General features: G+C 50.1%; 1 protein-coding gene across 1 annotated transcript; it reads right to left on the reverse strand.

Moving 5' to 3' along the window:
- Nucleotides 1–11714: 11714 nt before the first annotated feature.
- On the reverse strand, nt 11715–12257 carry LOC130549369 (ribonuclease H-like). Its single transcript, XM_057326572.1, has one exon. It carries the CDS (start codon nt 12255–12257, stop codon nt 11715–11717), a length of 543 nt encoding a protein of 180 aa, XP_057182555.1.
- Between the last annotated feature and the right edge of the window lie 229 nt (nt 12258–12486).

Consider the following 12486-nt stretch of genomic DNA (forward strand, 5'->3'; position numbering starts at 1 on the left):
CAAGGCTAAATAAAATAAATAAACTTAATAATAAAATAAATTATAGTTTAAGATTATCATTAATAATCTAATAGCATTTGAAGTTTTGTGGTGAAGACATGTCAAGAGACCGCGTCCTTCTTTATCCAGCTCTATCATCTCAGCTCTTGTCAGGTCCCCACTTCCCATTCTCCGCTCTACCATCAGGTCAGGCCATGAACTGCATCCTGCTCGCTGTGGTAACCTTGGAACAATGAGACAAGACTGGCTGAGAGTAGAGTACTGTTCTGTACTCTTTGATGCAACAAGTACATCAGTTGTGTTTTTGGTTCCGGTTGATCTAACTAATGCAGCCTAAACCCTCTGAAGATTTATATTATGGAAGAGTAGTGTATGCAAGATTAAAAAGATGCGTCTTTAGTCTAGATTTAAACTGACAGAGTGTGTCTGCCTCCCGGACAGTGCAGGGAAGACTATTCCAAAGTTTAGGCGCTAGATAGGAAAAGGATCTACCACCTGCACTTGATTTTGAAATTCTAGGTATTACCAACTGACAGGACGCCTGAGAGCGTAATGCACGTGAAGGACTGTAATACAAAAGGAGTTCATTCAAGTACTGAGGAGCTAAACCATGTAAGGCTTTATAGGTAATAAGCAAGATTTTAAAGTTAACGCGATGCTTTATAGGTAACCAGTGCAAGGTTGACAGAACCGGGCTAATATGTTCATACTTTTTTGTACGTGTAAGAACTCGAGCTGCCGCGTTTTGGACCAATTGGAGTTTTTGTAATAAGCCTGCAGGGCAACCACCTAACAGTGCATTACAGTAATCTAGTCTTGATGTCATGAATGCATGAATTAACTTCTCTGCATCTGAGATTGACAGCATATGACGTAGTTTAGATATATTCTTAAAATGGAAAAACGCAATTTTACAGGTGTTGGCGACGTGGCTCTCAAATGACAGATTACTATCGAATAGAACGCCAAGATTCTTTGCTGACGACGAGGGTTTTATGGAACATCCGTCAATAGTTAAACAGTATTCTTGGTTGTTACTTATAGCAGTTTTCGGTCCAATAAGTAACACTTCCGTTTTGTCCGAGTTCAGTAATAAAAAGTTGTTACTCATCCAGTTTTTTATATCGACTATGCATTCCATTATTCGATGGAACTGCTGTGTTTCATGAGGCTTCGAGGAAATATAAAGTTGAGTATCATCAGCATAACAGTGAAAGCTAACTCCGTGTCGCTTTATTATATCTCCTAGAGGTAGCATGTATAATGCGAAGAGCAGAGGCCCTAAGACTGAGCCCTGTGGTACACCGTACTGGACTTGCGATTTGCGTGACACCTCATTGTTTATTGCTACAAATTGAAAACGGTCGGATAAATAAGATTTAAACCATTTCAAAGCTATTCCCTTAATGCCGACATAATTTTCGAGTCTATGTAGGAGTGTGCTGTGGTCAATGGTATCGAATGCAGCACTAAGGTCTTGCAGCACCAATAACGAGATACAACCTCGGTCAGACGCCAATAGCAGATCATTTGTAACTCTGATCAAAGCAATCTCTGTACTGTGACATGCTCTAAATCCAGACTGGAATTCTTCATTGATGTCATTCCTTTGGAGGAAGGAGCATAATTGAGTTGAAACTACTTTTTCCAGAATTTTAGATATGAAAGGTAGATTCGATATAGGCCTGTAGTTCCTTAGTTCTCTAGGAACTTAGTTCTCTAGGAACTAGCAATCTGTGGACACGGAGAGTGCTTGCAGGTCCCCTACCCTCTTGGAGGTGAGCGCCATCAGGAGAGCCGTCTTTATCGAGAGGTGAGAAAGAGCGGCAGCTCTGAGAGGCTCGAAGGGGGCGGGGCCTCTTGAGGCCTGCCACCTAGGTCGCAAGAGGGTACGGAGCGCGGATGAGGCGGTCGCCTTCTCGCACCCCTTAGGAACCTAATGACCAGGTCGTGCTGCCCCAGAGGCTTCCCAGCAACTGGGTCGTGATGAGCGGCTGTAGCGGCTACATACACTCCCAGTGTGGAGGGTGGAGAGGTTACACCACAGTCTCTCTTGAGGAAGGGACAGCCCGTTCCCGATCGAGCAACTCCGCGGGTCTTCTCGCCGAGAAGAGCACCAGGACGAGAAGAGGCGCCACTTATGGGCGTATAGCCGCCTAGTGGCCGAGGCCCTAGCCTGAGTGATGTCCCAACCAGACAGGGGGTGGGCCACTCAGGATCTCTTCGTCCCGTCCAGACATGGAGGTTCCAGGGTTCTGTCTGGAATGCCGTAACGTGCACCTTCCCCTGGGAAAGCAGGTCCTTCGCCAGAGGGAGAGGCCAGGGGGAAGTTGTTGTCAAGAGCCTTAGCTCCGAGAACCAAGTCCTGGTTAGGCCAATGGGGAGTAACTAGTACCACTTGATGCTCCTCTTCCCTGGCCTTCCACAAGACCTGTGCAATGAGGCTCACTGGGGGAAGGCGTAGTTCCGCATGTCCCACGGCCAGCTGTGCGCAAGGGCATTCGTGCCGAGGGGTGCCTCAGTCAGGGAGTACCAAAGTGGACAATGGTTGGAGTCCGGGGAGGCAAACAGTTTGTGCCTGGCCAAACTGCTCCCAAATGAGCCGGACTGCACGGGGAGTTGCCGCCCTCCGCGAGGTGTCGACTGACGAGAGAGCGCATTGGCTGTCTGGTTCAGGATGCCTGGGATGTGTGTGGCTCACAGGGAACTGGTCACCTGCTGACTCCAGAGGAGGAGGCGCCGGGCGAGTCGTGTTAGCTGCCGTGAGCGAATGCCACCCTGACGATTGATATACGCCATGGCAGCTGTGCTGTCCGACCGGACCAGCATGTGCTTGTCCTGCACGAGAGGTAGTAGCCTCCTCAGTGCAAGTAGCACAGCCAACAACTCTAGGTAGTTGATATGCCAACGCAGGCGGGGGCCCGTCCACCGCCCCGACACTGCATGCCCGTTGCACACGGCACCCAACCGTGCAGGGAGGCATCCACGACGTGCCTGACCCCTGCCCTAAAGGGACCCTTGCCTCTAAGGGGACCCTTGAAATTGTTTCAGGGGGACTGACTGACTGAGCGCAGTCGCGCTGTAATGGAGACAGAGTTGAGTTCCATACCAAGAAAGAGGATGCTCTGCACCGGGGAGAGCTTGCTCTTTTCTCAGTTGACCTGTAGCCCCAACCGATCTAGGTGCCGAAGCACCAGGTCCCTGTGTGTACACAACAGATCTCGAGAGTGAGCCAAGAAGAGCCAGTGGTCGAGATAGTTTAGTACCCGCACACCTCCTTCCCTGAGGGGAAGGAGGGCGGCTTCCACGACCTTAGTAAAGACCCGTGGAGACAGGGACAGACCGAAGGGGAGGTCCCTGTACTGATATGCCCGTCCCTCGAATGCGAACCGTACGAATGGCCGATGTCAAGGGAGGATCGAGACATGAAAGTACGCGTCCTTCAGGTCGATTGCCATGAACGAGTCCTGACACCTGGCGGACGTCAGGATGCGCTTCTGCGTGATCATCCTGAAAGGCAGCTTGTATAGGTGCCTGTTCAGAACACACAGATCCAAGATAGGGCGCAACCCCCTGCCTTTCTTGGGGACAATGAAGTACGGGCTGCAACACCCGTTGAACATCTCGGCTGGTGGGACGGGCTCGATCGCTCCCTTCGCCAGAAGGGTGGCGACCTCGACCCAAAGTACGGGAGCATCCTTGCGTCTGACTGAGGTATATAGGATGCCCTGAAACTTGGGTGGGCGTGTGGCTAACTGGATAGCGTAGCCGAGACGGATTGTCTTCCCTAGCCAGCCTGACAGTCTGGGAAGCCGGAGCCAGGCTCCCAAAACTGTGACAGGGGGACTAAAGGTTCGATCTTCTTCATCGTCCCCCCGGGGGTGGTTCGATGGCTAGCAGTATGGATTCCTTGCCGGGGGAGGTCCCCCGGGGAGGAGATCGGCTCTGCTGTTTTTCCTGCCTGGCGACTGAGAGTGCTGAGGGCTGGTGTTTATACTCGACATTGCGCTTTGCCGTGACGCAACGTCGAGTTGCCGTCCAATGTCGTGCCGAGAGAGAGGAAACTCTCTTTTTGAGAGTAAGTGGGCGCTAGCCCCCCAGAGGGGGCCAGCAGATTGTGAGACGGGGCAGGATCCGTCCCTATCTGATTTCCCAGCGATGTGGCTGGGGTCGGGCCCAATGGTAGCCTCGATCCCCCTGAGGTGTTCCCATGAGGGCCGCTTCTGCTTTCGCCGCGGCTGCTGATGGGGCGATGGTCTCCTCTTCGCTGTCTCTTCCAGGGTGGCCGCCTGAGTGGGGGGCGCCAGAGCTGGGGGGCGTCGAAGAGGACCAGGGCTGCTGGTAAGCAGACAGTGCACGGACCGAGGCGGCCGAGGTGGCCGAATCGCAGCACGGGGGGACTGCTTCTTTACTGTCGAGAACTGTGGCTCGACAGTATCATCAACCAGCCCCCACCCCCCCCCCCCCCCCCCCCTTGCGAGACGGGTGCGTCGAGAAAGCGGACCTTCTTGGCGTTACTCTACTGCGCAAGTTTTGGCCAGAGGAGTTTCTCATGAACCATAAGTGTGGACATCGTCCGACCCAGGGCCCGCATGGTCACCTTGGTTGCCCGTAGAGCGAGGTCGGTGGCGGCGCAGAGTTCCTGCATAAGCATTGGGTCGGTCTTACCCTCGTGGAGCTCTCTCAATGCCCTGGCCTGGCAGGAGCAATAGAGTGGAGAGAGGAGGCAGCTTGGTCCGCCGCAATGTAAGCTCTCGACACCAGAGATGCCGAGACCCCACATGCTTTGGACGGGAGTCTAGGTCAAGCCCCCCCCCCCCCAGGTGGCCTAAGTTCCTCATGCACTTCCCATAAACACGTCACTGGAGGCAGGTGCGGCTTGGAGCCGCACTCAAACCCGAGGCGCCATGTAGACAGCCGCGAGCGCTGCGAGAGGCAGTGCGGGCACTGCAACCCAACACTCACGGCGGCCCGGGAAAGCATGGCTGATATTTCGACGTCCGCTTCTTCCTGGGCTCTACCCCCCGAGGGAGGGAGCCCGAGGAATCATCAGAGTCGGATGGCAGTACGTCACCCCCCGATGCTGCAAGAGACATCTCATCATCACGCATCGTGTCCGAATACGTGATTGAGGAATAAGACGGTGGGACCGTCTCCTGGGGAACGGTCAGACGAGCGAGACGAGGTCCGAATGGTCCGTGAGCCAGTGGCTGGCGGATTATCACTCACAGTAATCCTCATATCACCCTCGCTGCTTGCCGTAGCGGATGGCAGGGCCGTAGTCCTGCCGCCACAGAACGGGGAGCAAACGAGGTGGTGGCTGAGTCCCGTGGGAACACAGCTCGAACACCTCCGGAACTGCCGTGACGCCCAGGGGAGAGTCACTGCAGGAACGGACCATCCGCTGCACCACGTCGTAGATTCCAGCAGAAAAATTATCACCAAAGACCGTAGAGAAGCTCATCAGATGCGTATGCTCTGAAGAACAAATGGTGAATGAATGAGCACGCCGGCTTCCCTCATATACCCGGACGTCTGGGGACGAGTCCGGCATGCAAATTTCATTCACCAATTTTCATTGGCCTTTTCTAAATACTCAGAAGATGATAGATTCTCGAGACAAACCCCAATCTGTCGGTTCGACACAACGTCGAGAGACCAACAGAAAGGGAACTACACATTACCATTCAAATTGATTAGAATAATTGGCTTGCCATTGATTACACTGCACAAACTTTCTGAACAGGCACAGATTTTCTCTGGCAAAAGTAGTGGAAGATATCGGACTAAAAAGCAAAAGCAAAACAATAACAATAACATTCCCTAAACAAAGGATTTATAAACAAGTCTGCCAACGCGCCGCCAGGATAAATAGGTGGTTAAATTGCGCCACTGACTTTTCACCCCAGTTAACTGCACAACACATGACATAGGAGTAGTATAGAGCTCACTAAACTTGTAGGAAGTTGCAGTGGTCCTTTGTGCTCTTCTCCCTTGCCCCCAGTGTGCCAGCATGCCCAGATCATCCAGCCCTGCCACCCACTGGAGCGCAATGACGTAGGCCCTCCTGCCCGAGGCGACCAGGGACCTACAGGACCTGACCTGTAAGCTGCTGGATGACGACGTGAACCAGCTGATGGCCCATGATCAAACACAAAGCTACACCCACAAGGAGCTGGCCAGGATCATCGGTGCCCTCGCCCACAACCTCGTCGTCCAGATGAAGCTGAGCGACGGAAACGTTACCCTCCTGGAGCAAGACACAGCAGCACTAAATCTTCAGGCCGAGGAGGCTCGCAGGAACCAGGCAGATGCCCAGAATCGCCTAGATCAACCTACCCTGGACGCCCAGAAGCCGGCAACGGAGGAGCGGCACCCAGAGCTAAAGGGGGAGGTGGAAAGGTTACAGGAAACCTTGACCGACCTCCGTACAGCCGCCGAGTACAGAGAACGGTTGTAAAAGCAGGCCCGCGAGGACCTGCAATGCAAGCTCCAAGAAGCAGAGACTCTTTTAAAACGGGCTGAAACCGAACTGAAAGAGAGAGAGGCAAAAGCAAAAGCCTCTGTAAGACACGTTCAAGCAGCCCGAGCTGAAGCCCAGGCCTTGGCTCAGCAACGAGATCAGCTCAAAACTGACATTGATACAGTGCAGAGAGAACTAACGTACGCCTATCAATTTAAGGCTGAACAAAAGGGGGGAAAAGACACCCTTGAACTTCCCCCGACAAGCAGGACCAGCCTTCCCAGCCAAGCATCATCCGAGAAAGGGGAAGCTGGTAACCTGCTGTTTAAAGCATCACCCGCCAGCGTCCAAGAGCCTCCAACCACCACTGAGGGATGGGAGCGTCTCCAGAGAACCCCTACAATGACCCACGGCATGGCTCCCAAGGACCTTGACAAGCTGGCCAGAAACATCACCACGTTTACCCCAAAACCCTGAAGGAGGACACGACATATACGCCTACCTACAGAATATTGACTTTTATTTGCAAACCATGGAAAATGTTTCCACCCTAGACAGTCTGTACTTGCTCAGGATAACCTCCAGCCGCGAGGTGCGCAGCTTCGTGGACCGGCAGTCAGACACTGTCAAATGGGATTACAAGCAACTGCAGCAAGCTCTAATAAAGGAGTTTTCAGACCCAGAGTCTGAACAGGGACTGGTTGCTGCCATGGACCTTAAACAGGGCCACCTCGAAACCCCACAGGCCTATTATAGCAGACTGAGACAAACCTACTTTGGGGCCAGAAATGAGCCAGAAATGGAGGAGGATTTTAACTTTAAAACTCTTCTCCTGCGTAACCTGCATCCTAGTGTGAGTCACCACTTAGGAGTTATGGCATGCCCCCGCACCATGACCACTCAACAGCTGCGGGACCTAGCCCATAAGACCTATGTTAAGCACAAGACTGCCTCTGAAAAGATTGTTAAAAATCCTGTTATCCTGCCTGTCTACCGCATCACAATGCTAGGCCTGTCAACAGAGAGGCAAGGGACTTTATCGCCAGCCGGGAATGGTATGACGACACTGGTGCTCGAGCCGAGTATCCGACAGGATGCCCCGAGATTGACCCACTGCCAGTGCGCCACAGCACTGAGGACCAGTAAGACCCACCTGTTACCTCGACCATTACAACCCAAACAACCATCGTCCGTCTAAACTTCTACAAACCCCGTCATCCGAAAGCGGGGAATGTAGGGTCTGGTCAGATCAAAGTTCACCAGCTGGGACCATAAGATCATTAAACACAGTAACCTCTCAGCAGGGCTTTGACCAGGCACCAACGAGTCTGGTCCAATTGCCCCATCTCAACACCTTCATCACTGGCCAGGACAGATTCCAATACTCTCCCCTGGACTTCAAAGGAGGTTCTTGGGGGAGGACAGAACTGTTCACCAAAGCGAGAAAAGCCATGTGGCCCCCAGGGACTGAGAACCTCAAATTCTTCCAAAAGAATGACTCTTTCTCTTTCCTTAGCCACAAAAGACTGGTTTAAAGTGTATACACATGAATCTCCAAATTGTATGCTTGTCTCTATGTTATTCTCCTTCACCTATAACCTCAAAGGCATATGTGCTTAGTGGTAATTCTGTGTATATTTACATTCTTGTTCAAACTACAGGTCAATGTAATTGTAACCCTTTCATGTTTCATATCTACGTGTTTCCCTTTTCATTTCTTAGAATATGGTGTATAGCACAGTAATGTATTTTATACCATACTCATTTTATTCTATTCTAAGTCTATTTCTGCTCCAAACTCCCAGGCAACCATAAAGGCAAATGAGTTAGCGTGACGCCCTCGGTGTTAAAACATCTGAACACGCAGGAAAGCTTGCTCGTTTGTGTGTGTCCACGCTCGCTTGTGTTCTTTCAACCTCTTGAGACCTGTCCCTCCTCGGAGACAGCTTCTTCCGGCAGTTTGCTTCAGCTAAATCCGACAGACTCACGGCATGCCCTGAACACATCAGGACCCTTTGATATGCGCGTCAGCACGTGTCCCGAGAAACAAAGAAGCCAATGCAAGTATTTGAACTATTGCTAACTAGTTGCGTATAAGCTTTGCCCCTTTTAAATAAGGAGATTGTCGTCGATGGTTCGTGCAGATGTGAATAGCTGATTTAATACTGCCATTTTCTTTGCTTTATCTATTTCTTTCATTCTCTACTGTTTTACGTTTTTATGTTTGTTTGTTAATGTTTGGTTTTTGTTAGCTAGTTGATTTTAGTTCCCCCGTAGTGTAGATAAATAAACCGCATGTGTATCCATGCTCGAATTGTTTCTGTGTTTATTTATCACATATCAACGTCACTTAAACTGTTTGATTTCATTAAGATTTCTGAAGTGGTACTGTACTACAGTAAGAATATTGTTTTTCCAGGCCAGGGGAGTAATATTTCTTAGAGTTGATATACGATCTGCTGATCACTCGGTGGATGAGTGTATTTAGTTTGTCGCTGTTATTAGCTCTGCTGCATCAGGTAAAGTGTATAAAATAATTAATGGTTAATCACCATTAATTATTTGTAGGTGTTAAATTTCTGGTTCCTTACGAACACTAAATTTCTTTCTGTGTTTTGGATCACCAGTAAAATCAAATCAGAAATAGGTTGGATGTTGTGAGAGAATTCTTCTGCAGATCTGGGAGCACAAAAACAAGACACAGAGAGGCATCAAGCTTTTGAACTCATTTATTTTAGAAACTACAAGTCTTTATATACGGTGCCAAAAGACATCTGGCAGGTTTCATATGTCCAGGGTGTAAAAAGTTCAATGTAGGGAAGGAAGGAGGCGGGAACCGGCATCATTCACAAACTTTAATTCAAAATAATAAACAATAAACAGCAAATAACAGGCCGGCAGCCACCTCACGGTCACTGCCGGCCACACGAACACATAAACAAACTTAACTTTTCCGGGCCGGTCCTCTCTCTCGATGGTCCGGTCGCTCGTCCTCTTATCCTCCCGAGCTCCCCCGTGAGGCATGCGGGACCGGCGGTCGCACAGCTGACACTCGTTGCCACTTACGCCGCCGGCCCCGCTTCTGCGTGACTCCGCTCGCCCCGAGGCTCTCGTCCCTGCGTTCCCTCGCTACATTCCTCGGACTACTGTGTTCTCACAGGCCGGGGGCAGCACGGGTGGTGCTTCTTAGCCCCTCACGGGGCCTTCATGAGGGCTGACGCACGGACGAGGCGGGAGAACGGGCCGGGAGCATCGGACGGGAGAAGCCTGGAGAGCAGAGGGGGAGAGAGAGAAAAGAAAAAGAAATGGTGGCCGGTTCCCTGACACGCTGCTGGCTCGGTCCTCACCCAGCCGAGGCTCTCCTCGGGCGCTTATGTGGTGTGGACGTCCGGCGGATGGGATTCCGAGCCGTCCTCTCTCATGAGGGCACTGACTCCTATCCGTATTTTTGTTCCACCTCGTCCCAAGAGAACGGGCGGCGTGGCTCTCCGTCCACTCGAACCTCTTCGTTCCCGAAGTTGGGCAGTCCGCTGGGACGCTGTCAGCGCTGACTCGAACTCTCAGCGCCGCGAGAGGCCCGCCGGCGGCGGTAGTGGCTCCTAGGTCAGCTATGGTCCCTCCTTCCTCCCAGGTTTCGGCACCAGTGTAGCGGGTTCGCTATATTAGGAAGGAAAAGGACGAGGTTGGCGGGACTGACACGAGCTTTTATTGCTTTGCCACAGAGAAAACAAAAAGTCTCATTCATACAACACATAAATCCACAGCTTTTCCTTCAGCCTGGCTTGAGAAGATAATAATCCAGCAAAGTCCTTCGTTCTTTCCTGCGAGGTTCCGTGACTGTGGCAGCCGTGTGCAGTCCTTCTCTCTCTCCCGTTGAGCGTCTCCTGGGTCTTTATATATTGTCTCCCCGCGCCCTTACTGAATGAGACACAGGTGTTGGTTGTTTGTATTTACTCCTATGCTCAATTACCGCGTCTCTCCCGGCTCTTCTCCTGCCGCAGACCTCGCTAAACCACGCCCTCGCCGCACAGGGATTCACAGAATGACCAAATAAGGTATAGCAGTTCGGACAAAGAATGTTTAGCTTAGAAGGAATCCCCTCCTCCCATGAATAGCCAGAAGGATCCCTTCCTCCTACCCTATAGCCAGTAATGTAAAGTGAGCTTAACACTTCACAATTCTTGATTTGTGGGCTTGTATTTATTTATGCGGAAATTAAATCTAACAGTTCCCTCTTTAAGTCATTTATGACTTACCATTTAATTTTCCGCATCCATGATAAACAGTAAAAGTAAAAATGCTAAATAATAAAGAAAATTCCTAATCTAAGGACCATGTCCGGTCTGAGCAGATGTTTTACCTCTGTCCTTACATTACATCCGGATTTGTGGTCATCTTATCCCCTGGTCTTGCCTGAGCAACATGGTAACCTTTCATAATCACACTTATAGATGATTTTAATGCACGGCGAATCATAGCCATAATACAGGGCCATAAGCAAAGCAAAACTAGAATGCATGAAATAATTATAACGATTAAAATCAGCCAATGTTCGATTTTACTGAACAGGCTGGAAAAACTCAAACTCCAGTCCCATTCTTCTCCATTCCTCTCTCGGCTGGTCATCTCAGCAACTGCTCTGGTGATGTTCTTAATTCCTTGATCGATCAAATGCCCATCCGCATCATTATCTGGAACATAAGTACAACAACTATCGCCAATAATAACACATACACCACCTTGAGAGGCTGTTAGCTGGTCTAGTACCAGTCTATTTTGTAATTTCATTAATCTCAAACCTCTCAGTTCTTCTTTTATGTGATCAAATTTTCTAGTGGTGTCATTCATAAATTTAATTGCTTGTGCACCGGCCAGGATCAATACCAGAAATATGACTGACATATTGAACAATTTAGACCCAAATGTGTAACAGGGGAACCTTCAGAGGTGATCGGGAAGCTATAAATGGGGCAAAATTTGCCCAGGCCTTATGTTCAGCCAACAGGTGGCCCCCTCACCCACTAAAAGAGCAAGGATCTTCTGTCTGGCGCAAGCCCTCTCACCAGTGCCCTGTTACACACTTTGGGCAGGCTTCTTAGGCCCTACAGTTTCAATTGGTGATGCGGATGTTGGCAGATGCTTCAGCCTGGATGCGTGAATCCACTGCGGTTGATGATCCGTAAGCACTCCAGTTCTCGTTACTGCGATAACTACAGCTAGGCCCATGATACATGTGCAAACATCATTGTTTCTACGTCCCTACTCTGCGCTCTCTGATATGGGAAAACTCTGCATGTTCCACAGCCCATTTGGCCATCTCATCAGCATTTCTGTTGCCAACAGCGTCTGGTTCATCTCCTGACACATGTCCCTTGACCTTAACTACAGCTAGTTCAGATGGCAACATTACAGCTTGTAATAGATCTCCCACCAACTCTGCATGTGATATTGGTTTGCCCTCAGATGTCTGAAAATTTCGTCTAGCCCAAGTCTGGGCGAAGTCTTGAACGACCCCGTACGCATATTTGTTATCCGTATAGATGGTGGCTCTTTTGCCTTTTGTTAACTCACATGCTCTTGTTAATGCAATTATTTCTGCAGCCTGTGCTGAGTTATGGTTCAGGCGATATGCCTCCACCCTCCCACCCTCCTGTGTCACAATGGCATATCCACACAGATACACTCCATCAGACGGTCTTGAACATGAGCCATCGATATAGAAGTTCTCCCCCCCATCCAGGGGCGTATCTTTCAGATCGACCCTGGCCGAAGTGGACCACTCAACATCATTCATGCAATCATGAGGTACAGTTTCAGTTATCAATGTGGATAAGCCATACAGCGACTGAATTGCTGGGCTAGAAACCGAAGTGGGTTTTATATTTAAATTTTCCGTGGCTAGCAGCGTTGCTTCATAGCCAGACCTCCTTTGGGCCGTCATGTGCTGTGTCTTCAAATTATGCAGAATAACACCCACCTGGTGAGTGGTGTATAAAATCAAAGCATGTGATAAAACAATTTTC

This window comes from Triplophysa rosa, unplaced genomic scaffold (assembly GCF_024868665.1).
Source record: "Triplophysa rosa unplaced genomic scaffold, Trosa_1v2 scaffold110_ERROPOS1658995+, whole genome shotgun sequence".
Taxonomy (NCBI): domain Eukaryota; kingdom Metazoa; phylum Chordata; class Actinopteri; order Cypriniformes; family Nemacheilidae; genus Triplophysa; species Triplophysa rosa.